The sequence below is a fragment of the Lepidochelys kempii genome, chromosome 1, assembly GCF_965140265.1.
Source record: "Lepidochelys kempii isolate rLepKem1 chromosome 1, rLepKem1.hap2, whole genome shotgun sequence".
Lineage (NCBI taxonomy): Eukaryota > Metazoa > Chordata > Testudines > Cheloniidae > Lepidochelys > Lepidochelys kempii.
Window position 1 is genome coordinate 79,902,525 of NC_133256.1, and position 27,798 is coordinate 79,930,322.

The 27,798-nt window shown below is 41.2% G+C and overlaps 1 protein-coding gene across 14 annotated transcripts in view; it reads right to left on the reverse strand.

Annotated features, from left to right (window-relative positions):
- MYCBP2 (MYC binding protein 2) overlaps positions 1-27,798 on the reverse strand; it is a 414,953-nt gene that overhangs the window by 193,752 nt on the left and 193,403 nt on the right. For all 14 annotated transcript variants that reach the window (XM_073347199.1, XM_073347148.1, XM_073347171.1 and 11 more), the window contains 8 exons: positions 26,109-26,301; positions 24,888-25,162; positions 23,143-23,364; positions 14,880-15,071; positions 10,213-10,419; positions 7,398-7,529; positions 6,498-6,676; positions 950-1,092 (listed from right to left, as the gene is read on the reverse strand). In XM_073347199.1, the coding sequence (XP_073203300.1) occupies positions 950-1,092; positions 6,498-6,676; positions 7,398-7,529; positions 10,213-10,419; positions 14,880-15,071; positions 23,143-23,364; positions 24,888-25,162; positions 26,109-26,301 (1,543 nt within the window). The remainder of the gene's footprint in view (positions 1-949; positions 1,093-6,497; positions 6,677-7,397; positions 7,530-10,212; positions 10,420-14,879; positions 15,072-23,142; positions 23,365-24,887; positions 25,163-26,108; positions 26,302-27,798) is intronic.

Consider the following 27,798-nt stretch of genomic DNA (forward strand, 5'->3'; position numbering starts at 1 on the left):
TTACTACTAAAGGTATAAAAACTGTTAAATTCAAAAATAAAATCTACAAATTTCTAAAACATGGTCTAATATTTTAGAGTCAATTAATCCTTATTCTGAAGAAGCAGCCCAAACAACACTAATTATTTAAGACCAAATGATAACCTCCTAAAAATGGGGATTTATTGTGAAAATGCTCAAATACATTATCTTCAACAGTTTTGCTGATAAAACACGGTAATTAAAAGCATGCTGTAATGTATACAGCAGACAGTGGCATCAGAACAAGGGGAGGGTGGGAGGGGATCAGGGCCCTCCCACTTTTTGAAAGTGTGGGTCATGGTCCATCCATTTTTCACTGGGGCAGACCTTGCCCCCTTCCCCTTCTCTTCCCTGTGAGGCCCCACCCTCCAACCAGGCCAGCGTGGAGCCCAGTCGGGAAGCCCGTGCAGCTGTAGGGAACCGCAGCAGAACCTCAACCTGCCCTAGGCAGGGGACCCAGGGAACAGGGACATGGGCTGCGCAGCCTCAGTTGAGGGTCTGCCGCAGTTCCCTACAGCTGCCCGCCTGGCTCTTATCATGGCTGGGCTGTGGCTCTGCAGTTCCCCCAGACGGAGTTGGGTCGGGGAGAGCAGTGCTGGCAGCTGCAGGGAACGGATCCCTCCACTTGTCCTGGGCAGGAGCTCCAGGGGGCGAGCAGAGGGCTGCTTTCGGCCCCCCACTCCTTGGGAGCGAGGTAGGTGGCCTCCCCAACCCTGTTCTGGCTTGGCTGTGGAAAGGTCTCGGGGGGGAGGCCCCCCACTTTTGGGAAGGCTCCAGCACCGTTGACAGTAGATGAATATTCCTGGGGGGCAGGAGGGGGAAGAATTTTATGTTAATATTATCTATACTGTAGAGACACTGATCTCTCTACCATTAATTCATGTTGACAAAGAATAAAACTAAGTTTCAATTAGAAAAAAAGTCTTACCATCTACAGCAAGAGCCCTGTGTAACAGGTCTTTGGCAGCTCGTACCACAGCACTCACAACAGAAATAGCTCTGCTACAGTTTTTATCTTCTTCATTAGCTTTACTTAAAAGCTGTGACTGTAGATCTCCATCATACTCACTCCTGGATAGCGGATTAAGTTAAAGTGAGTTCATAATATCAAATTTTACCTTTAAAGGATATAATTACATACACTTGACATTTAAAGCAAATCTTGACAGAGGCTTATTTTAAATTGCACAAAGATAATCAATTCATTTATAAAGAAACAGCACAAAAATGAACAAAATAAATAATACTGCATGTAGTGAGAGACCATGGAAGAAATACTGAAAGTGACAGCTACATAAAAACCTTTCCGAATCAATTTATTTTGATTTGAAGAGAAAATGTATATCAAAGTTGAAATATATTCCTCTATTTAGATGCTTTCTTCAAATCTTCTACCACAGAAACATCCTAACTGCTATACTGGACGAGGTCAATTGTCCATCTAATCCAACAAAAGATTCTATCAGATTCACTACAGGAATGTATAAAACTTCTATAATGGAAATGTTAGTGATAGCACTTCCTTAGGAAATGTCTTTCCCTCTTAACTGATGGAATAATTTTATGATGAACAGCCCTGGATGGGCAAATTTTCCTACAAGATAACTTTTTTCTTTGAAAAAGATTATGCTAGGATATAGTGTCTCCCTATGAAGTAATTGAGCAGTACACAAAACCTTTCCAGTCATGCACATAAGGTGCTAGACAGCTCAGTAGACACTTTGAAAGCTGTCATATGATATTTTTAAACACACACTATTTTAAACCCAAACTGAAACTATATCCAGACTCTGAACAGGGGGAGGGTCTCAACTGTCATAAACGCAAAGAGAAGTCATCGGATAAGGAAAATGTCCCATTCTCTCCTGGACTCTCTATGCTAGACCAAAACACTTGAGATTTTCCAAAGTATCAGTCTAGACCATTACGTGGGACTAGCATCCCACAATGCACCACATATGATGCTCCTTCTGAATATTGCATTGGAAGAGGCCTGGGCCTCTTCTTCAACACAACAGTGTTTGAAAAAGGCACGGAGTGATGTCCAAGTGACTTCTTCACACCGGCAAAGATGTTTATGCCAATAATTCTGACAAGCAGTTCTTGAGTGATTCTGGGACTTCCTTCCTGCTACTGATGTAACCCTCACTGGGGAGTTATTTTTTCCAATAAGACAGGGTAGATTTGGCCGTTGCTTTTTCCCTTCTTAAATTCTTTTTTCCATGAAGTAAAGCCTCCTTGACCCCCTGAACTTCTGAGTTCTCTAGGGACATTCTTAATGTTCTGATCAATCACAAACTAACAGCACAATCTTCGTTCCTTACTGTTCCTTGAATTAGGACACAAAGGAGGAATATTTATATTTGGGGTTAAAATAAAGAGAGACCCTTCAGCCAAATTTCTGGCACTGTCCTAAGCACTTCCTCCTCCTGATGAAACACAATGAAAGAGGCTGAACTTTTGGTAACCAAGGACAGGAGTTTAAGTGAGAGTGACCACAGAAAATTCTTTGTAATGGCTCAAATGGTAGTTTGGCAAGCGTGTTCAGGACCAAGTCTAGTTCCATAGTGTAAGTGGTGACCTGAAAAGCAGCCTCAGGTTCTTCAGAGTCTTATGGAAACATATGACCAGAACATGCCCTTAATGGCATTTTATCTAAAGGATCCTTTAAGGTTACAATTACCGCCAAGTGGATTTTCAGTGAACTGGAACTTATTTCTAAATCCAGACCACCCCCAAAAATATCCAGAACACTGGGGACTACAGTATTGGAGTAAATCCTTCAATTGTCACACCAAGTAGAGAATACTTGCCAAACCAACACATGATGTACTGTGGTACATTGTTCCAGAGAGATCATCAAAACTGAAATCACCATATCTTTTTCTGTAGTCATTGACAATGGAACCATGTATTAGGAGATGTGCTGTCAATGCATCCCAGAACTGAGGCTCTGCTGCCAGATTTACCATGTCTGCATACTGAGATGTTACAGCCTTCTATGCTATTTTTCAGTTTTCTACAAACAGTACCAACTGATCAATCTTTCTATTCTTTTTCTGCCCACATCAAAAGCAAGTTCAACACCTCCTTAGCTGTGTCCTTGCTTCTTGGACTTCTTGAGAATTTATGTACCAAACAAAGATCATGTTGCCTGTCTGTACTTAACTGGTACTTAACCATTTAACCTGAGTTACCACATTTCAAAGATAGGTTTCCCTCCCTGACAGGCTCCCACCCATAGACTCAACCATCAGGGGTGACTCTTCTGCAGATTCCTGCTTTCTAGTCACCACCTTCAAGTCATTTTGACTGCAGAAGGCAGTTGGAAGTGCATCCCAAAGATTTTATGGACCTCAGTTTTGGACCAGAAACAATGGTCCTTGAATACATACTTAGAATTTTACTACAGTGCATCCAAGATGGCTTTGGGAGACGTCTATACCTGAGGGGGAGCAGTTCCATACTCCCTCTTTTTCTTAGGTTAGTCTCACTTCAATTTGTAGCCTTTGAAGTTAGAGCTTAAATCTGAAGTCAGAGTCTGAGTTGGACACCCTGCGACTGCTAGGCTGTCTCCATTGTAGGCAGACTGAAACCTTTCTTGTGAGGGGTGGGTTGACCAAGAGAAAAATGCTGCTAGGACAGAGGAGTGTAGGCAGTCTACCCCTGAGAGGCAAGGGCTACTACTATAACTAGAAAGGTAGTCTGATTCTTGAATGGGGAATTCACCTATCCCTAGTCCCTGGACCCAGGGTGAGATATGCCAGAACTCCCCACACTCCCACTGTTTTCACTGACTAGCTCAGTAGAGCACTACCTGTGGCTTTTGTGAGAGGGATGCTCCCCTGTCCTGTGCTCTCCTTGGACTTCCTAGCTGTTAAGGGGTCTCTGGTAGACAACATCTTGTCCTCTATTTTGCCTATTCTTTCCTAGGCCTGATCATCCAAGAGTCAGAAATCTTCAAGAAACAGACCGCAAGCTGAGAAAGGCAAAACAAATGTTTTCAATAAGTCCCTGAGTATAGCCTAGGACAGCCACACAGTCCCATCATGTTTTTTGTGGTCCCTGACCTTTATTTTCTCTTCAATCCTTTGTAATAGTTAGTGAAGTACTGAACTCATCACTTGCTGTAGACAGGAACAACTGAGCTTATAAGCCAGAAAGACTTCTATATGCACTGTCTCCATCTGCTTGAAAGGAGGAACCAAACTAGAGTCTGATCTGGCACAGAACACTGAAGAGAAAACATGTTTTCATTGAGTTTTCCACAGTGCCTGGGTCCTTTTTCTTAAGTGGTACAATTAATTTAAAACTCAGTGTCTAGGAATAGGTTTAATTATTCCATTTGTTTACAGAAGCTGTGTTGTTTTGTCCCTGTATCATATAATATTCAGTTAGGTATTAAATAATTTTGTTTCAACCAATTTATATAGTACGGAAATAAGGATCAATTTTTAAATTACCAATATGAGTCAACATGGCTTATATAAAGGGCAATCAAGCCAATCTAGCAGAATTGCCAATTAGAATTTTTTGAGGAGGTCAACAAATACGTGGACAAGGATGATACAGTGGATATAATGTACTTGGACTTTGAGAAAGCCTTTAACAAGGTCCCTCACCAAAGGCTCTTAAGCAAAGTAAGCAGTCATGGGATAAGAGGGAAGGTCCCCTCATGTTTCAGTAACTGGTTAAAAGACAAGAAACAAAGGGTAGGAATAAATGGTCAGTTTTCAGAATGGAGAGAGGTAAATAGTGGTGTCCTTCATTGATCTGTACTGGGACCAGTGCTGTTCAACATATTCATAACTATAACAGGAGTCACAAAAGAACTAGGTAAGCTCATGGAGAAGAGGTTTAATAATGGCTATTAGCCAAGATGGTCAGGGATGCAACCCCATGCTCTGGATGTCCCTAGCCTCTGACTGCTAGAAGCTGGAAGTGGACAACAGGATCACTTGAAAATTACCTGTTCTGTTTATTCCCTCTGAAGCACCTGGAATGGCCACTGTCAGAAGACAGGATACTGGGCTAGATGGACCACTGGGCTGAGCCAGTATGGACATTCTTATGTAACATCATTTACTAACATTTAAAAATTAGATGCATTTACTATCCTCCAGTCTCTCAGTGTAGTAGCTGATCTTTAATAGAACTATATCATTTTGTTGGCAGCTTAGTTTCTTCATGCTCAGATCCTTCAAAATCTTGGATAAATATCTGTTCCTGGAGACTTGTTGCTATTTTATCAGTTTGTTCCAGAACCACCTCTACCACAATTTCGATCACTGACAGTATGTCATTTTTATTAACTGGTAAGAAAACATGTCTCCCCACTGTATTTTCCACTGAATGCATCTGATGAAGTGAGCTGTAGCTCACAAAAGCTTATGCTCAAATAAATTTGTTAGTCTCTAAGGTGCCACAAGTCCTCCTTTTCTTTTTTATGTCTAGACTAGGTATCTCCCCAGCATATTCTGTAGTGAACAATAACAGAAAGAAATTATTTAGCTTTGATACACTGTTCTTATCCTCAGCTTCTCCCTTTACTCCCTGAAAGTACAGACCCATCAACTCTCTTACAGGAGTCCTAATTCTGATGCAGAGAACTTAAACTATTTCTTTATCACAGAGGGAATGACAACAATTCCTATATTGACATGTTGTCAAAATCAGGCCCTAGGTGTCCGAAGTTGGCCACCCAGAAAATGAGAAACAGAGTTAGTAGCCACCTGCAAAAAATTTAATTTTAGTGACTCTCCCAGTGTTACACAGAACTCTGTGGCAGAGCCTTCTCTTGGGTGGCATTCAATGGACGTAACCACTTTCTCTTCCTGTAGTTCCCTGCCTCATTCTCTACACACCTTTCAATTTCTAAATCAAATAAGGCAGAAGTTCTATAAACAAACTCATTTCTATATACAATCTGATTCTTTGAGGGGTGGGGGAAGTACAAAATAGAGGAATAGTTCTCAGGAGGTGATCCCATTCCAGGAATGATCCCCTCAAAATGTGTAACCTGCATGAAAGACAGAGGGAAGAACAAATGTCACTTACTGATGCTCCAAAATCTGGCTTTAAAAGTCAGGATAACAATGGACAAAGCAGGAGAGTTAAATTACCACAAAGTTTGCCAGATTGGAGCTCAGAATCTGAAGTGAGATCAGAAGAAGTGTAGCCTTGCACCAGAGCCTCATGGACAAGTCTAAACTGCCTCCAAGATTTGATGGCAGAGAGGCACAACCCAAATGTCCTGGATGAGAAGGACAGATCATGATCCAGAAAGCCAACTGTTTTCAATAAAATAAAGCTAAGGACAACATAATTGAGTTGGAAGAGCAAGATACTGTTCTAACCAAAGCTGCTATCTCTACAAAATTAACTTAGATTTGTTAGTTCCTGTGAATTCTCATAAATGGATTTATGTTAAGTTTTTATGAAAAATTTTTTTTAATCAAGCATGAGAGCTCACAGACCTGTAATAAAGAATCTGTGGAATTTGTCCTCGTGTTTGGTTTGTACCATTACTGCTCAGACTACACGTACTGAACGTAAATGTCACACCATCTGGACACTGGATTGTGGTCATTCCTCCATCTCCATTGGCAGTGCGGCTTCCATAGTTCCTCAGACGGACTGCATATTTCACATTTTCCTTCAAAACAAAAGCCAGAAACAGCAAACATTAGACTGGTACACAAAATTTGTTTCATAATAGTTTGTAGTATTCATGTTGAAAGCACATTTCTACTTAATATAATTTGATTCAATTATATTAAAAACAGTACACGGCTGAAAAGTATTTTACACACACTAACTTTCAACTGAATTTTATTTTTAGAGTATTCCCTTAAGTGGAAAAAAGTGTGGCATCTAGTAAAAGTCAGAAGCGTCTGCCCTCAAAGTTTTTGTTCACAGTGATGTAAACTGTATTATTTCTGTTTTTTTAAAAAATAACTAAAAGATAACGTACCCCATTGACTAGAAACTCCGCAAAATTAGCTACCTATATATATATATATATATGTGTGTGTGTGTGTGTGTGCAAAAATGTTGTGCGTCTAAAAATATTTTTTATATTTTAATTAGTATACAAGTTATATTCTATTCTATATTCATTCATTTTAGATTTGAACTTGACACTTATTGGGCAGCTAATGAAATGACAGTTTTTTCTAGATATGTTCTGTTTTTTATTTCTCAACAAAATAATATAAATTTAAATGAAGCATGTACTTGTCACATCTATAAAAGAAATAGAACCACAGCTATTTTTCAACACAAATTTAAATCTAATATTTAACTTTTTTAAATAAAAAATCCATAGCATTTACTGACAATAAATGGGGAATTACACAGCTTTTCCTTTTATTTACCTTCAGAGGCACAACTTTGTCAAGTCTAATCTCAGATATGTCATTGGGGGAATCATCTGTGGTGTATGTTCCTTTAACTAACTCTAAGGATGTCCATCTATGGGAATGAGTTGAATCTCCAGCATGATCACTCTAGTTTGAGGAAATATAAAATCAATTTTTAATTTGTATAAAATGTAACCATTTATTCAGCTTATGCACTTATTCTAATAATAATACTTTCAAAGTTATATTTTCCTGCACAGAGATTGCACTATGTCAGAACTCTGTGTACCACAAATACCACTGTTTTTAAAGAGTTAAAAACCCTTCAGCAAACAAATAGCTCATTTACACCAAAAACCTAGCTATGTCACTTAGGGCTATGAAAAATGTCACACCCTGTGCGATTTAGTTAGGTCAACCTAATCTCCACTGTAGATGCAGCTAGGTCAGTAGAACAATTCCTCCATTCACCTAGCTACCACCTTTAAAGGGGGTGGATTTACTACAGTGACAGAAAAACCCCTTCTGTCACTGTAGCATGTGTATACACCACTGTGCTGCTGCAGCTCCATAGTCGTACTGCTGCAATTTGTAATGTAGATGTAACCTAAGGCTCTCCTCGTAAAAAGAAAATGAGAACTTGTGGCACCTTAGAGACTAACAAATTTATTAGAGCATAAGCTTTCGTGAGCTACAGCTCACTTCATCGGATGCATACAGTGGAAAAAAATGTGGGGAGATTTTATATACACTGAGAACATAAAACAATGGGTGTTACCATACAGACTGTAACAAGAGTGACTAGGAAAGGTGAGCTATTACCAGCAAGAGAGCGGGGGGGACGGACGGACGACAACCTTTTGTAGTGATAATCAAGGTGCGCCATTTCCAGCACTTTACAAGAACGGTAGGAGGGGAAATAAACAAGGGGCAATAGTTTTACTTTGTGTAATGACACATCCACTCCCAGTCTTTATTCAAGCTTAAGTTAATTGTATCCAGTTTGCAAATTAATTCCAATTCAGCAGTCTCTCCTTGGAGTCTGTTTTTGAAGTTTTTTTGTTGAAGAATTGCCATTTTTAGGTCTGTAATCGAGTGACCAAAGAGACTGGAGTGTTCTCTGACTGGTTTTTGCACATTATAATTCTTCTGGACGTCTGATTTGTGTCCATTTATTCTTTTACGTAGAGACTGTCCAGTCTGACCAATGTACAGGGCAGAGAGGCATTGCTGGCACATTATGGCATATATCACATGGGTAAATGCACAGGTGAACATGCCTCTGATGGCGTGGTTGATGTGATTAGGCCCTATGATGGTGCCACACTATCAGAGGCTCGTTCATCTGCGCATCTACCAATGTGATCTCTCCATCTATCAAACCTCACACCAGACTCTTGTATATTTTTGCCTTTTTTTGGTCAATTTTCTGTCTATGCTATTTTACCTCCTCCTTTGTTTTTTCTTATCTGTATATATTGCTTTCAAAAAGATTTCCTCCTCTATCTCCATCCCCCATTTTTTGTTTCCCTTCTTCTGGGGGTTCCCTCTGGTTTCTCCTGTCCTACAGAACCCCAAACTCTCCTAGGTGTTTTCCTCCCTTCTCTCACTCACCAGAAAGCTACATGCCATATGGAGTAGGAACTGATTTCTAAGGACAAATTCAGAGGCCACAATATATAGAATCATAGAATGCCAGGGTTGGAAAGGACCTCAGGTGGTCATCTAGTCCAACCCCCTGTTCAAAGCAGGACCAATCCCCCATTTTTTGCCCCAGATCCCTAAATGACCCCCTCAAGGATTGAACTCACAACCCTGGGTTTAGCAGGCCAATGCTCAAACCACTGAGCTATCCCTCCCCCAAATACATACATGAATATATGAATACATGTGCTTTTGCACCTGAGATGAGTGCCACGAGAGCAAAGAACAAAAACTTGGGGTAATTTACTGATTAATTTTTTGTAGTACAGTAACACCTTGAGGCCATAACATATCAGAGACCCTTATTCTGCAATAAGCTAGTACAAACACATGGTAAGAGACAAGCCCTGTCCTGAACATCTAAGAATCTAAACCAAAGGGTGAAAGGAAATATTACCTCTCATTATATAGATGGTGTTAGTCACAGAGAGATTAAGAGTCTGATCCAAAGCCTACTGAAATATATAGTAGGACTTCCGTTTATTTCAGTGGGCTTTGGATAAAGCTGTAAGTGACTTCCCAAGGTCACAAAGGAAGTCTATGTCAGAGATGGGAATTAACTCAAAACTTCTGAGTCCCAGTGCATCATTGCAATCAAAAAACCATCCTCTCTCTCTCAGGGAATACCTGACTCACAGTTATGCACACGTGAGCTTCTTCCAAGTATGGCTATATTAGGGTTAATTGAGAAAGCAGGGAAAGATGGAGAGCACGTTTCAGAAGCCAACTGCTGCTTTACTCATAGTTAAAGCTGCACATTTGCAAGGAGGAAGGGAAACAACTTTACTCTCACTACGATTCTGTTTCAGATTTCCCTCCGCCACACTTCCCATCCCTGAATAGGTTGGCATTCCCAACCCTCGAGGTGGGAAACAACTTATCTATATACTGATAAAACTCAGCTGAAAGGATATGACCTCCCTTTATCACAGCTTCTCTCTTTAGTGCTATAATTGTATTTATTAAATCCAAAGACTTTAAAGATTTTATTTTGAATAATGCTACTAATACGAATATAAGTTCATAACATACTGTATTGGTGCACTGATATCTTGGAGAGTAAAAATATACATGTCCTACTTTATTTTTGTTTATTTGTTTGTTTTTTTTAAAGTGCAATACTTACATCATCAACTAACACCTCCAGCTCATATTCATGAATTCCTCCTCCTCCATAAACAGAAAACCCTACAACAACTACACCAGGTTTGTCCACAGAGAAACAGATTGCATCAGGGGACCCATTACCGGTATTCCAACTTCTTCCCTGACTTGTTTTAGTGAACCGGTTTGTGCTGGATTTGACAGAATGAAGGGAGTTAAGTCCATCAACCTGTAAAGAAATAAATGTAAGCAACAACTAGAATATACTTTGTTTTAAATGGAAGAAAGCAAAATTATCCCAATTATATACATTTTTTTAACTTAGTAAATTTAGAAAGCAGGTATTAGAACACCAGAGACATCACAAAAGAGGACTTTATTGCAACTTTAGTTAAAAATAAAAAGATTTATAGTAACTGCATCTCTTTCTCAAATTGTCTAAAATATCTGACTACATATTTTTAACAAAACTAGGTAGGAAATATTTTAAAATGGCAAATTTAGCTTGAAATTTCTTTTTAAGGAAAGATATACAATATGGTAATGTCATGTATCACTTCTGTCGCTCTTGGCAGATCAAATGAATCACTTTACTCACACTTAAGGCGTCAAAGTTCAGCTAATTTTTACAGCTTTTGTTTTAAGAATGGATATGGCAAAATTCTGGAAGTACTGTTGTACTACTAATGGAAAATTACTTACCTATAACTGGAGTTTCTTTGAGTGTGTGGTCCCTATCTGTACTCCACACATGGTATGGATGCTCTCTATGTGCATGAGAAAGGAGAATTTGCAAGTAGTGTCCGTTGGTCTGCATCTGTGCCCTGATGTTCCTCATGCTCAGTACCGAGGTTACAAGGGAAGGTGCGGATCGACCACCTCCCCAGTTTCTTCTCTACCGTGAACTCAGATATAATCCCAAGCAGAGGGGAAGGAGGATGAGTAGTGGAATATAGATATGGACTACACATCTCAAAGACCCTCCTCAAAGACAGGTAAGTAACCTTCTTTCTTCTTGAGTGCTGGTCCCTATGTGTATTGCACATGTGGGTGACTGTAAGCAGTATTCAACTAGGAGGGGGTACAAGAATGCAGCAGTATAGATACTATTGCCCCGACGACTACATCTGCAGAAGAGGCTTGGACTAAAGTGTAATACTTCATGGAGTTCTGGATGGAACACAAAGGCTGCCTTACAAATGTCCAATACAAGTACTTCCTGAAGAGATGCTAATGAAGTTGCCTGTGCTCTAGAATGGAATCTCACGGTGTCTGGAGAAGGAAAATGTGCTAACTGATACCAAAGGATGATACAGCCAGAAATCCACCTAGAGTCTTTGAGCACATAATGCTTGCCCCCATCACTCGCTATAGTGACAAATAGTCTAGACAAATAATCTTCCTAATTAATTTCATTCTTTGCAGGTAAACTGTTAAAAGCTCCTCAGAGGTCAAGGGAATGAAGTCTCTTCTCACTAGAAGCATGAGGTTTTGAAGAATATTGGTAGGCAAATTCACATGAAACTTGGTGATTACCTTAGGGATGACTTTCAGGTGGAGGCAAAAGGAAACCTTTTCCTTATGAAACATGGTGTATTGAAGATCAGCTATGAGAGTTCCCAACTCACTCACCCTCCTGTGACACGATGGCAACAAGAAAGGTGATCTTCATAGAGAGGTGGGACACTGACCATGCAGCTAACAATCCAAAGGACAATCTAAGTACTGAGAATACAAGATTGAGGTCCCATTGGTATGTGGGCTTCATTACTGCTGGGAAGGTCCTAGTGAGGCCCTTTACGAGTCTGGTTGTAAGCTGGTGAATAAAAACACAATAGTCCTCCTCCAGAGGGTGAAAGGCACTGATTGCTGCTAAGTGGACCCACTGCAAGCCAGTAGAAAGACCTGATTGTCTTGAGAGTGAGGAGGCAGTCAATACCAGAGATACCTGCACAGTCTCTGGAGAGAAGAGATATTGTTGTGCTCAGCTAGAGAAATGCCTTGATTAAGCTAGATAACACTTTCTGGTGGAGTCTTTTCTGCTGTGGTTGAGAACAGTCCGACTGGACTCCGAAAATGAACACTGTAGGTCTGATGCTTATCCCAATACCAAGCTGTGATGTGGAGATATGAGAACCCAGACAATCTGATCCCACCATTCTCCTGATTCAGCAGATCTGGGAAGGGCTAGATACTGATGGGAGGACTGGTGAACATCTGCAGGAGGTTCAGAAACCAGAATTGCCTGGGCCACCTGAGTGCTATCAGGATCGAGCAACTTCAGCTGAGCCTGAGGATTAGCTAGGCCAGCCTCCAGGCTGATTAATGAGCTCAACTGAGTTGTGATAGGACTGCCATTTGATTGGCTGAAGAGAGCTGGCAGGCCTGCTTTTAAGATCAGCAGCATCTGGTCACCAACTACTCAATGCTTTTGCCCTCAGCTTTGACCACTCTTGCCTCTGCCTGCTATTATCTTTCTCCAGCCCTGATCCTATCCTGCTCTAGTCCCGCATTCCCTTCCCAGCTCCTGGCTCTGACCCTTGGTCCCTGATGCCCTCAACCCAGTTCTAACTATTCAGTAAGACTGCCGACACCTGCCCGACAGGTGCAATGAAAATGAATTGTGAATCACCCATTTGTGGTCTATGGAGATGTGTCTGCTGAAATTGTCTGCCAGAGAGTTTTGTGCATGAAGGAGGTACATCACTAAAAGGGTGGAGTAATTCCAGATACACCAGTTCCATAAATGGACCACTTCTATACAGAAGGATTTTGCTCCTCCCTGTTTGTTTATATAGAAGACAGTCATCATATTGTCTTAAATTATTCAGACATGGCAGGACCATGTAAGTGGGAGGAAAGCACTGCAGGCCCTTCGTACTGCCCGCAGTTCTCGGAGATTGATATGGATCCTGCCTTAGCCTTCTGATCAAAAAATTTAGGAGGATACAAGTCTTTAGGGCCCAAGCATGAGGACTCAGCTGATTTGGAGGGAGTCAGAGAGGGATCTCTTCTTTTGGGATCAGATCTAGAAGGGGATTTGGTCCTGCATTTGTGAGAGTGCCCCTCACTCTCATGAAAAGCTTGAGAGCTCATGCTTGGAGGGGCACTGCTTGCAGACTGAGGACTGTGTACGGGATGTGGGGGTCCTCCTGGTTTAGATCTGATTGGGGTCTCATGGGTTTTTCCATGAGGTGGTTCCTCTGTTGAATCTCTCGTCCTTCTCAAGTTTGGGGTGGGAAGGAGTGGCAGATGCTGCACGTGGCAGAAACATGAGCCTCTCTAAGGCAGTAAAGGCAGCATTGGTGGTCACTGCTGACCAAGAAGGAGAAGGGGAGACAGTTCTTAAGTTTTGGAACTCTGTGCACAGTCCTCCTTCCAAGGGGAGAAAACATGGAGAGTCCCCAAGGCAGGGAAAAAATGCTCTATACAACTTAAAAAGTCTACTAGGAAAGCACTAAAAACTATAAACACTAAGAACCATTTACAATATATGTACACAGATAAGAAGACTGAAGCAGCTTTGGTGAGAGAAGAGTCTTCCGACTCAGGCCATGCAGTGGAAAGAAGGAACTGGAGAGGAAGTTAATGCACAGCTTCGCTTATACCCTTGGAGTAGGCTATACTGCCATTCGAGACATGGCTGGGAGGAGAGTAGGTTGGTGACAGTTTAAACATGTCAAGCTGCCCACTGGATGAACTTTATGGGCTGGAGCACGGGCAAATGGGACTCCTGGGGTGAAGAGCTGTAACAATGTTGCACTCATAAAAGGCTACACTGGATAATGATAGAAATGCCATATGTAGTCATGAAGTATTCAAAAGGCACTTGTTAACCCATTGTATCAATGGTTATCTGTATTATAGTTCATCTAAATATTATATGAACCTTCCTTTATTAATAAGGTTCTACTATTAGTGGATATAATCTGTAAACTCATGGCCATGAATTGGAGTTATCCACTGGCCAGGTTGCTCCACTTTGAGGTCCAAGGAGCCCTGGATGGGTGGGTCTGTCAAAATGGAGGCACTTCTGGGTTTCCTCAACACTCCTTATCAGATTGGGGTGAAATTGAACAGTTCCTTATGAATACTGTGCACGATAGGAAGCAAAAGAAGGTTAGGGGAGTCCTTCTGCAAGGCTTGATATTGGTAATTAGAAACTTAGTTTGAGGAAAAAAATGCCCTTGTGGCAGAGGTGATGGTGATTAAAAGACCAATTGGTGGAGGGCGTTGAAGGGAAGGAGGATGCATGCCTTAACAGCCAGTAACAGCTATCTGGCTTGTGTTCAGGAGCAGGAAGAAACAGTGGTCAAACAGTCTTTTAAATGAGATGACATTTAATTTTAACTCTACCTGAACAGTATTATTTGTAAATTCTCAGAAAGTTAATTCTGTACCCAAAGAGTAATTGCTGTAATTTTGGGGAAGGTGCACTGTATTCTTCAGCCATAACAAAATGGCTAATCGTGAACAGCACTTCAATAATAGAGAGTGATTACACAATTTAAAAAAATATTTTAGTGATTTGAGAGAGACTTCCTATACATATGAGGAACAGCAGTAAAACCAGTAACAATTTTCACACAGGTAGAAACTTTAAGTGCGACCACAGTAAATATTACACTCATAATGTACAAATATTGTAACACACTTATATCAAAGATAATTTTACAGAATCATTATTACCTCAGATCCCAGTGCAGAAGCTGTAAGTTCACTGACAATACTAGCAAGAAGGCCACAGGTATTGGAAACCAGGTGTGAAGAGAAGAGCTCATTTTCTCGTCTAAGACTGTTTCTGACTGGTAACACAACAATAACCAGCATTTTTTCTAGCACTTCCCGAAAGCTTGTCATCCCTGAGATATTTTCCTCATTCTGTGGTATGATAAGAAACATTAGAAATGACAAACAGTATCTCTATATACAAATCATCTTGTAATAAAAATTGAGACGTAAGTGCCTTTTTAAATTAGAACTTCAGATCACTTTAAAATCAAACCTTACGAAAAAATTTGTGACGCTAAATTCACTTTCCTACATTATGCATGAGCTCTGAATAAGATGATTAGCAGATTTATCCAGTAAAACTTCACATACATCAACGTATAAAATATTTTTATATCGTTGCATTTTTTGCATTGATGCTGACATATCTCAGAACTACAATGGTGATGCAAGTTTTAAATTTTGATTCCTTAAAATTGCACCGATACTCTGCAATCCAAGGAAAACACCCACCTCCTATCCAAAAAACACCAACTTTTATTTGAAACGTGGGTCTACTTTAACAGAAAAAACCCTAAATTTTTCTGAGAATAAGGTTTACCAGTTCAACCATCAGTACCTCTACATAAAAGTAAACTTGTAATGAAATAATATAATTATCTTGCAATAATAATTGAGGTATCAGTACCTTTTTAAATTAGATCATAACTTTTAAAAATCAAGACTTAAGGAAAATGTTGACGCTAATTCATGTTTAGTGTACAATCGTAGCAATTCAACAATTCATTCAGCCAGATATAGATTTATGTTTTTTCTTCTCAAATACAATAAAAACTAAGTTTCATTAAGAATATTATGCTATAACCTGAAAGACAATTCCTAGATAGGCTTGTGTATAGCCACGACGGTCATAATAGATCCTTATATTCTGTTACCTCATCAATAGCTGTATCCCAGCAATGGAATCTCTCCCTACTGGAGGAAACTGTCTCAGCTTTTTTCATATAGCATGAATCATACAATGAAAGTCAATGCAGAGATTAAGCAGATATGTATCAGTCTGCATGTCTTCTCTGTCCCAGAAGCTTCCGCTTTTTGTAAAGGTATGTCTACATTGGATAGTAAACCCAGGCTCTGAGTCAGCTTTGCACCCAACCCCCCGCCCCTCCCCACCATCCACCAGAGTGGATCTGATTTAAATCACTAGTCAGGAAGACTCGATTTAATCATGGATTTCTACATAAAAGTGCATTTTTTTTTTAAATCAGATTTTTATCCACCCTGCCATCCACACACAAAACCTTCTGAGAGGTGCCAGAAGCCTCTCAAGATGCAGGCCTGCTGACTAGCCCAGGGGGCATGAGTCTGAGTCAATATCCTACTGTGGCACAGGTCCAAGCCTGCTACCTTCGCAGTATGGATATAGGCAAAGCCCACGTCACCAGACTTGTGTTTGGAAAGACCATCATTGCTATCCCACAATCCCCTAGGGCCTGTGTGTTCTGAACCTTCAGCCCCCAAAACTTTCCCACCTGACTTCCAGGAACTGGAAGCAACCTCCTGGTTAAAACAACTGCCTGGCATTTAACCCTCAGCATACTGCTAGCTGGACAGAGGAACACAGAAAGATTCTGATGAATCTGGTGTGAGGAGAACAAGAGCCATGGTTTCAGCAAGAACTCAAGAAATGAGCATGTGTGCACAAGCATCTTGGAGAGGCTGGCAGCACCTGTGCTCCACCAGCCCAGAGATAAATGCTGGGAGCAGGTAAGTCCTTCAAGAATGCCTTCCACAAACCCAGCGACAGAAACCACACCTCAGAGAACTCCCAGTCTACCTGCCCCTTCTACAAGGAATTTGATCAAGTGCTGGGGACCACACCAAGAGGCCTGAGCAGGGATGGCATGCTTATAACCACAGAGGCAGAACCAGAGGAGTGCCTGCAGTTGCTGGATCAACCCCTCAAAGTAACCCTGTTGCTGATGCCAGTACCAGATCAGGCTATGCTGCCAGAGCAGCTGCAGCACATCCTGGGCCCATATTCAGAGGATCTGTTTGGGGACAGCCCTGGGGAGCAGCCCACAGCCAAAACAGCAGCACAAACAAGCCCGAGAGTTGGAGCCTGGGAGATTTCCGCTACCATGGGGGGGGGGGGGTAGGGGGGAAGGAATTATTGCTAGTAAAAATGGGAGGGATTTCCAGGATATACCAAATTATATTATGTTAACAAGCAAAATGTTGGTAGCATGCTTCCTTTGGGGGTGGACTCTACACCATTTCCAAAGCTGCTGCTCCCTCACCCTGAGGGATTCAAAGGGGATGGCAAAAAAAACCAGGGGGATGGCAAAAAAAGTTAAACAAGCAGTTAGCGTTAACTTTTTACTAGCTACACTCTTATTGATAGAAAAATGAGTTGATGTATTAGATTTATGGAGCTTACATTCCTTATTCCTGCAAGTACAGCACTGTCTAACTTCATCACAGTGGACCGTCCTCTTGGCTCAGCTGAAGTATCGTCAGTCCAAATGGTAGCAGTGAATGTATTTTGTCCTTGGCTGCCTATTCGGTCTATGCAGGAATGTAGAGTGGGTGTAAGGAGGCTGTAATGCATCTCCATCCTAAATCAGAATCTTATTGATTTTGTCACAATTTTTCACCCATTCCTGGCTGGTGATGCATGTGAACTTCTCACAGAGTATGTCTATACAGCTCCTGGCAGCAAGCCTCCCAGCTGGCGTCAACAAACTCAGCCTTACACTACAGCTAAACATATCTGTTGGTATTGTGGGTTGGGCTGGGGCTCAGACTCTGAAGCCTAGGGAGGTGCGTAGGCTTCAGAGTCCAACCCTCAGTCCAAGCCAAAACTTCAAAGCCCTGCCTACACAGCTAGTTTTGGAGTACTAGCCCGAGTCCAGCAACCCAGGCTGGGAGGCTCGCTGCCATGGGCTGTGTAGACATACCCACATAGTAGGAACTCTAGATGGTTAGTTAAATTCCAGGGCTGAGCATACTTATTATGGCTGCCTCTGTAGCTCAGAAGCCCTCTTCATTCATAGATGTGATCGGACACCAGATACCAAAAAATCTCCTTAGAATAGATGCATGGTGCTCCTCCGCTGGTCTGTAATGTAAGTTCTTGTTTCTACTCAGGCACTTCTAGGACAATGTCCTCCAGACTTTGTCTTGCCTGAAAGGACTGTAAAATCATAGTAACAGGGTCCTCTTCGTAGGAAACCTCAGTATCAATGGGAAAAAATATGGAGACTTGTTTATTATTTTAATTGATTTTGGTATGTCAATTTATCATGTCTCTTGGCTTAAAGCATGGCTTGCAGGAGCTTCTAAACCGGCCAGTGAGTGACGAATAAAATAAAACCAATTTATATAAAAATATCATATCCTGTGACCTTGAAGTACTGCAGCCTCTGAAAAAGGGCAATAGTCTTTTCCCCACCCCACACCCAGATCAGACAATGTGCTCTTATTTTCCTTATCAGATCCTTTCACCTTTGCTGGACAGACACAAGGAACCAGGAACTGGGGGAAGCACATTCTCAACTAATATGCAAGAAGAGTCAGGAATGAAATGATGCACGAATTTTGGCCAGGGCTGATGAACAGCTTGATTACAAGAGAGAAGAGGAGGCTATAGACAGAGGAAGGCAACCTAGCTAGCAGGAGGAGAAACTGATGGTGTAGTTCCTGCAACACGGTCAGAGATTGAGGAAGGAGGACAGGGTCCAGCACCAGGAGCTTTTTTAGAGGTTGCTCACTATCAAGCTACAAGCTCTAGCTCCACGTGCTGAGTACCCGCTCCATTCTACCACGTCCTGCAGCCTACGCAGTCAATGGACAATTCTGGGGTTGTCCGGTTCATGATTCAAGCAATAAACACAACATGGGACAATAAAATGTATCCTGTACATGAGTCTGCACCTGTTCATCCGCAGCTTATGCATGCAAAGCACACCAGAATGGCCAAGGAGAAAAGGAACATGGGAGAACTGCTGTGGTGCCACTGTACAGACGAATCACCCTCTCCAGTTCCTTCTCTAGCATGAATCAAGAATTAAGTCTGCAGCAGAGGGAGGAGGATGGATAGTAGAATGCAGATAAGGACCACCTATCTCAAAGAACTCCAGCCACAGAACAGGTATGTAACCTCCCCATTTCTTCTTTGTGTATTCCATTCTGTGTGATTGATGAGCAGTGTCTATTCTGGTGGTGGGTGTGAGGAAGACTGGGACACTGCAGATGGGAGCACAGCAGTACCCAAGAAGTGTCAGCTTTCAAGGCTGGTACTAAGGCCTAATATCTAGAGAAGGTATGCATTGACTTACAATTACATAGGGACATCTCTCAAAAGCTATTGAAGCTGTCTGAGCCCTGGTAAAGTTGACTTTCAAATCTTGTAGTGGAGCAGTGTTAGTTCATAACACAGTAGGATGCACCCTCAGATCCACTTGGGAAGTCTTTTCAGACAATATGGCTTCCCTGCCATTCATTCTGCAAATGATATGAACAGCCTAGGCAATTTTCTAAATGGTTTTTATTCTTTGCTGATAGAATACCACTGCACTATGAACATCCAGAAAATGCTGACGTTTGTATTTGTTAGAGGTGTGAAGTTTCAGAAAAAAGTTAGGTGATGGGCTGATGGAGATGAAAGTCTGAAATCACTTTAGGAACAAACTTAGGATGCAGTCTCAACACAATCTTAACTTTGTGAAAGACTGTCTTGTGGGTTTGCCACAAAGTCTCCCACTTCATCCATCCAATGGAGTTGATGGCTTTAATGGAGAAATGATATAGGAAGCCAGACACCAATGATTCAAAAGGAGGCCTTGTTAGTGCTGAGAGGACCAGATTGAAGTCCCAAGATGGAGGAGATTTGCTTACAGTTGAGAAAGTTCTCACTTAAGTCTTTCAAAAAATGAATTGTTACACGATGGACAAAAATATAGCAGCCATCGATTAGAGGATGGCAGGCACTAATAGTTCCCAAGTGGACGCCTACTGAGCTAAGTGAAAGACCTGAGATCTTCATGGAGAAGAAGCTGTCCAGGACAGTATGGATGTCGATTTCTCCTGGAATTATGTGACAATTATTGGCCCAGATGGAAAACTGTTACCAATTGGATGTTTAGCATTTTCTCATGGACTTTTTTCAACTGTTGAGAATAGCACCAGCTGCCTCTGAACAAGCTTTTTCTAGGCTAAGTGCCCATCCGAAAACCAAGCTCCTATTCTCTTCACAGGGAGTCTTCACAGGGAGTCTTCACTCTTCACAGGGAGCTGTTGGGAGGGAGTCTCCCTCCTCTTGTGTGAGAGGGAGACTAACTTGTTTATACTGCCTGTTTGGTGAGTGAACTGTATGAAGCTAGTCATGTAGGTAACCACGTCTCACAAATGGGATTACACAAATGCAGGATGCCACATGACAAAGGGGCATGAAACAGGTACAAACTTGCATCTGTGGGCTTAGACCAAGTTGTGCAGCAAGCTCTTCTGTGGCCTGGAACCTGTCCTACTGAAGATACACTTTTGGCTGCGATCGAGTCTAGACTCGCTTCTACAAACGCTATGGACTGCGCTGGTGTCAAGGTGGACTTGACAGCCCAAAACATCAACACCATATACTAGCACTCTACCCAGATGTTACAGAACACTCAGGAAACTGAGCGTATGAGTACTGCAGGACAATGGCTAACATCTTCTCTTCACTAAGACAAACTTAGGTGTAGCTCAGACATAGCACAGAAGAGATAATGAAGTGTAGATAGCGCCTCTTTACTACACCTGACCCATGCTCAAACACTGAACCTACTCAACACAAACCACCCCAGACTTGCTAAATGTAAGTGGTAAATTAGATTAATCTGATATCTCCAGAGTGGTGTCATGGGTGAGCTAATCATCCATTTAGGGGAACATGTGAACTCCCAAACCGTGCAAGAAAGCCACAACCACCACCCAGCATTTTGTGAAAACTGGGACTGATGCCAGCTTCAAAGCCCTGAAAATATCATAGAATCGTAGAATCTCAGGGTTGGAAGGGACCTCAGGAGGTCATCTAGTCCAACCCCCTGCTCAAAGCAGGATCGATCCCCAAGTAGTCATGATGTTCCTCCTACAATTAATCTAAGATACTGTGGTGATACGGAATTATCCCTATAGGTAAGCAACAATAGCATCCAGGGCAGGAAAGAGAAGATGTGACCATCTTGAATTTTTCCTTGACCAAATACTGATTCAAGTCCATAGCACCAGAATGGGCTGGAGTCTGCGTGCCTTCGATAATCAGGAAGAAAATGGAATAAATGGCTCTCTTTGCCAGAAGGAATTTACTTCCTACTGTGTCCCTTCTTGATAAGGCCATACCCAAGAGTGTACCTAGAGGCCAGGGGCAATCTACAGAGGTTGGGCTTTTTAAAAAATTTCATCTTGCAGATAAACCATAATATTCAAGATCCATGTGTTCTAGGTAGCTAAGGACCACTAACCGGCATGGTAAAAGGCCCCAAACTCCCCCCAGTAAGGTGGTTTGGCAAGCTACAGCAAGTAGCTGACTGTCTAGATTAAGGGTAGGCAAACTTTTTGGCCCAAGAGCCACATCGGGATGCGAAACTGTATGGAGGGCCGGGTAGGGAAGGCTGTGCCCCGCAAACAGCCTGGTCCCCACCCCCTAGCCACCCCCCCCACACTTCCCACCCTGAGTGCCCCCTCAGAACCTCCCACCCCCGCTCCCTGACTGCCCTGACCCCTATCCACACCCCCACCCCCTGACACGCCCCCCAAGACCCCATCCCCTATCCAAACCCCCTGCTCCCTCTCCCCGACTGCCCCCCAGGATCCCCTACCCAATGCCCTTTGCTGCCACCCCTTACCATGCCGCTCAGAGCAGCAGGAGCTCGCAGCCCCACTGCCTGGATGGAGACAGACTCGCTGCCCACACGGCGTCATCATTCCAGGGGAGGGGGAACAGCAGGGGAGGGGCCAGTGGCTAGCGTCCCTAGCCAGGAGCTCAAGGGCCAGGTAGGATGGTCCCGTGGGCCATAGTTTTCCCACCTCTGGTCTAGATGTTCTGGAACCCTTCAAAAACCCTTCTTAGGTGCTTGTGGACAGGGGGCCTAGAATCCTTTCATTTCTGCTGCTAGTGAGCTGATTTGTCTGTGTAGGGACGTACTGGACACCTTGAAAGCCAATCATTAATGTAGAAAAACACATAATCACCACCACAAATAGTGGTGAGGAAAGTGAAATACAGCCAGGCCCCACTCAAGTAAACATCTACTCTGCCTTTAGTGGAGAGATTTCTGCTGTTCCCCAAAGCAGTTCTCCCCAGAGCAGGGAAGTTCTTCAGGTTTCTTCTTGAACTTTTGGTGGAACCCAGACTACCGCAGCGAAGCAGATCTTCAGGCTTCCAACTAAGAGCTGAGACAACAGCTCTCTTAATCCTATCACCCATAAGAAAAGCTTCTTATACAAGATTCTGGGCCCGGGCCAAGTCCATGTCTTCATGAACAATCCTTCAAAACATCTAGCATCTGTCATGTTGATTCATTAAAGTACAGTACTGGTTTTGAACATATACTATTATTGCTGCAGGACCCTGCTTCATTCAATGTGGAGGCTGTGTGGCTTGTGGGTTTTGTTTTTTTTTAAATCCTTGCTCATGTGTGGTCTCCTGACTCATTCACTGCAGACCTTCCCATCTCTGAATGAAGCTGGGATCTCCCAGGACCAGCCTCAATCACTGCTTACTCCTGCCTTATTTATGATCCAAAAGTAGTATGAGATCATTCATTAAAGCCCATCAGTCTCACTGATCATGGACACACATTAAAAAAAGCCTTACTCAGCTTATGTGGTCACATGTGCTAAGTCAATAAAAAACAGATTATTAATGAAAAATATGTAATAAAACTAACAGTAACAAAAGGGTATTTTCCCAAAATGTACTCAAATGACTAAGCTACTTTTGATTAAACTTTCCAAAAATTAATTTTCTCTCTAGTTGAGAACAAATATGGGAAGTTTCAGCCTAAAAGATGAATCTTTGACAAAGTTGTAAGCATCTGAAATAGGCCACTTAGAATGGAAACATGTAGGCAACCTCAGCTACAATCTTATAAACCGGACTCAAATTACCTTTCCATTCTAATGGTTTGCTGTCACAAAAAAATTAAATAAATAGATAGATTTCAGAAAATTTCCTAACCTGACTAAGTTTTTCCATATGGGCTACCAAGAGAGGGAAACGGTGGGCCAGTGCAGAGTCATTCTCGGTGCTGACTTGTTTGACCATGGATCGCAGCAACACCTCTCCATCATAAGTAATAGGAAAGATAGAGGTCAGCTTTACAGAAGTGTGACACAGGGCTGACATTACAGCTGCAAGAAGCCGGCTACTTGATGTTTTGAAATTTGCTTCCTGGATGTCCTTTACAAAAAAAAAAAAAGAAAGAAAATATCAAACAGTAAGTGAATTATAGGTTTTCAAATTCATACTACTATTTTGTGCACATTCCACCTTACATACCTAAATGGCCTCCATCACCATAGTACCTGAGAACCTCACAATGTCTCTGTGAAGTAGGGAAGTACTATTAACCCCATTTTACAGATAGTCTCTCTGCTCCTTGGTTCCTAAGTAACTTGCCCAAGGTCACACAGGCTATATTTCAGGCAGAACTGAACCCAGACCTCTTGAATTATAGTCTAGTTCTTTAAACAAGGGACCATTCTTCTATTCTCACAGTAGTTTCCTCTCTCCTAGTAACATTCAGGTTACTGTGCCACTAAAACTAATAATTTTTGTGCAAGAAGCTTCTACATCACAGTGAAAGGCTTTTTCCAGTGGCACTTTAGTTATTAAAGCTGTTTTTAAAATGTTTGCTGTAAGTAGCAAAGCATAAAAATGTCAATTCTCTTGTATATTTTACATTCACTGTTTGGCTCTCAAACGGTTTTTAGCTTAAGTTTATTAACACATTATTTCTCTCAAATGTTGTTTTACTTCCCCAAATTTATGACATTATCAAATTACAACTTTTAAACTTGAAAATTATGTCCTCAGCTGAGCAATAAACTTAAGCATATGAATGATTTTAACAATAAAAGTTGGCCTTAGTAGGCTTCAAAGAATCAGTTTCATTTACAGCTATTCACGTGTTGCACCACATTAGGTCACAGCTTCAATAGGGACCTATTGTGACTGTGACACTCCCATTTATTTCAACGAGAGTTAGTCACCTAATGAACTCCCATTGAAATAAATGGGAGCTAGGCACCTAACCTGCATAGACACTTCTGAAAATCCCACTAGGTGCCTATCTGCATCTTTAGGAATCTAAATACCTCTGAAAATCCAGCCTGTGGTGACCAGAAACAATCTGCCAATTCACTAACTACAGTTAATACTTCCTTTGTTTCTTAAAGTTTTAAAAGTAAAGCTGATGCTTATTTTTTTCTTATGTATCCAGCACATTTAAAGTATTTTAATTTAATTAAAATGTTTTGTGCATTTTCAACTAAATATTTCCATCCAAAGGCAAATCCCACAAACACAAATACCAAATAAAAAATTATCCAGTAAATAAGTGCATCCTACATCATTTTACAAAATAGCGTGTCCAAAAGGTTATCTATAAAAGCCTTAAGAATTTGTTTGTCTTCCTCCTTTTCTATTACACCTTCTATCTGAGACTATACTTAGAATGTCATTGTCAATTCATAAAATAAACCCCCCAGAATATTGTACCTTAGATCATAAAACAGCAGGTATAGGATTTATAGTATATTTATAGAAGTGAATAGCACAACTCGAATTGTAAAAGCAGGATAAAAATTAATCTAGATAAAAAAAGTGAAAAAAAGTAGAATAGGAATCTTATTTTTGTGTCCCTTTAGAGCACAGCACAGCATTGTAAGAACTACTGTTCAGTGATGTTATTTAGCATATACCTGATCTAAACAATTCAGCAAGTCACAGAGGCAAGCCCATTGTAGAGCTGGTGTTGGACAGAAAGAGTGAAAGCAGGCTGTGAAAGTGTTATGACATTCTTGAAGAACAGCTTCTAGAAGACTCAGGGGCTGACTGAGATATCCTTGGGGGTCATTGTCCAGCTTTACCATACAGTGATCAACACCTTCAGATAGAATTTTTCTTAGCAAGGTTCTTGTTTTCCCAATGCAGTCTGCTAACTTGCTAGTTTCCTCTACAACAGCCTTAGCAGTAGCTAGAAGGTGACAAGAAGCAGTACATTAAATTTACAATTAACAAAATATCAGTGTATATTCTTGTCTATTAAAATGTAAATTATAGTCAGTAGCTATACACAAAAGTTACACAGAAAGTTAAAAATAGTACTTACACATTTTTAACAAGAGAAAATTTAAAAGCAGTTTTGTAATTGTATATACCAACACAAAGCAAGACAAATCAAAATTAAGCAACGTTAAATATACGTAAGAACTTGAATCTTTTCAGTCCTAGATCCTAATGAAACAAAACAAAGATATACAGATGCTACTTTTCAGAGTAGCAGCCGTGTTAGTCTATATCCACAAAAAGAAAAGGAGTACTTGTGGCACCTTAGAGACTAACAAATTTATTTGAGCATAAGCTTTTGTGAACTATAGCGAAGTGAGTTATAGTTCACGAAAGCTTAAGCTCAAATAAATTTGTTAGTCTCTAAGGTGCCACAAGTACTCCTTTTTTTTTTTTTTTTTTTTTTACAGACGCTACTGAATTTTAATAAAGATGCACTTAGCTTGCAAGTGTGAAAACAGCAAACACATTTGCTTTCAAATTTTAATGGATTACGTTTACTAGCAAAGCAAATACTATGCACAGAAACTGGTTAACAAACCACAGAGTAGTCCTGAAGACATAATTATGCACTTAAGCATGAAAATATATTTCGATATAATTAGGAGGTTAATCCAACACGTGCAGTTATATGTTCCATTAGGCACATAATTGATAGTGCAAAAGTTTCCTATTTCTGAATGTATCAACCCCTACTCTCTTAAATTGCTCCAATAAAAATATTTCAAACTGTGCTACAGCTGCTAAAAATCAATTATTTGAAAATTTAGTTTATTACTCAAGTTATCTCCATATTGTACGTTACCTGTCTGCTGATAAATATGATTCACATGCATCAGACCAAACAATATTACCTGACATGGGGTATATCTCACACGTGTAGACCCTCAGCAACCTAAGACAACAACTGCCCACAAAACGCAACCGCTCTAGATCAAGAAGGGTAGCTGTATACTGGAATCCTTTCAATCCCCGAAGCTCCTCAACTCCTAGCACTAAGGTTGTCCAACTCCAATGAAGAATGCTCAGCAATGACTCAAAGCATTCCTATTTCAGGAAAGGAAAAAAAAAAGTCAAGTTCAAATTTCTAAGGAAGATTATAAACTAATGGCACCTATCTCCATCTGTAATATAAAAAAACTCTTACGTCAATACACACACACAAAACCTTACTAACCACATTAAAGAGTGCTTTTAATTTGAGTATGAGAAAAGAAAGAAATGCAGGATCTACTTCACTATTATAACACAGATACACCCCAGCAGCCTGCATTGTATACAACAATACCTTGTGAGGGGAAACTGAAAACTGAAGATAAGCCTCTCTATCATATATAAAATATTCAGGTGATCAACATAGCTGATAGCCCTAATTAATGTATAATGAATTAAAATAAGCTTTCAAAAATTGTTTTTAGTTGTTGAATAAGAACCATGGACAATTTTCAAAATATACTTATTTTCAACTGAGTGCATCCTTGCCTTAATGAAAAAGAATCTATAACTACATGCCTGCTGCTGTCAATGTCAGAGCTTACAAGCTAACCAGGTTTAATACTATGTCAGTACTTGGATGCGACACTGCCTAGGAACACTTAAGAGTTCTGGAGAAAAAAAGTGTTGGTTATTTATTAAGTGCCCTAAACAGAAAAGAGAAAGGATGTCCCCATCCCAAATAGTTTACAATTCAGGTTAAGACATGACATGATATGAGAAGGGATGACAAAACATAGGTTTGGTGGAGAGTAATTGTTAGTTTGTTTTAATGCTATTATTAAAAGAAGGCAATAAGGGTTTTCTGGCCACATGGAAAGTTTTAAGGAGAAACTTAAAGGACGACAGCAGATAACAGACTGGGTAATTAAAGGAGTTTCAAACACAGATGGCCACATAAAAAAGGACATTAAAAAAAAGCTGGTGAATGTAACAGGGTGGGCTGCCTCCCTAGTGCCCTGCCTCATTTTCCTCTTCACTCAGGCTTCTCAATAATTCCATAAAGACTTCTGCCCAATAAAAATTCCCCTTCTTGAGGTCTGGTTTATTAGCATAAAATAAACTCAAAATAAAGTCTCTTCAGCCTCAGTCTCACACTGGGCACAGCCACTCCTCCTTGAGGTCTGCCCGCCTTCCTTCAAGCATTCAAACACTCTTCTGCTCCAGTTCCAACCTGGGCACAGCCCCTTCTCCTGATGGTCTGGCTTACTGCTCTCCCAGTACTTCTTGCCTGGATATTAGCTTTCTCTGCCTTTTCCAATGCCTTCTTCCCCATTGGTGACTTCCCTCTGCTGAATCAGGGCCCTGCAGGAGCCTTCTTCCTCTCTGCAGTGTTTGCAGGCATCTTCCAACACCAACCTACAGTCTCTTCTCTCTTTAGGCTCCCTCCTTATCTACCCCAGGACTGATCTGGGTTACCTGACCTCCTCATTCTCCCCATCTAGGGAGGAGAGTTGGTCATGGCACAGATGGAGCTGGGCTCATCTCCCCTTAAAGGAGCCAGACATGCTGTACCAGTGAAGAAAATTAAGATGTGGAAATATACTCCTG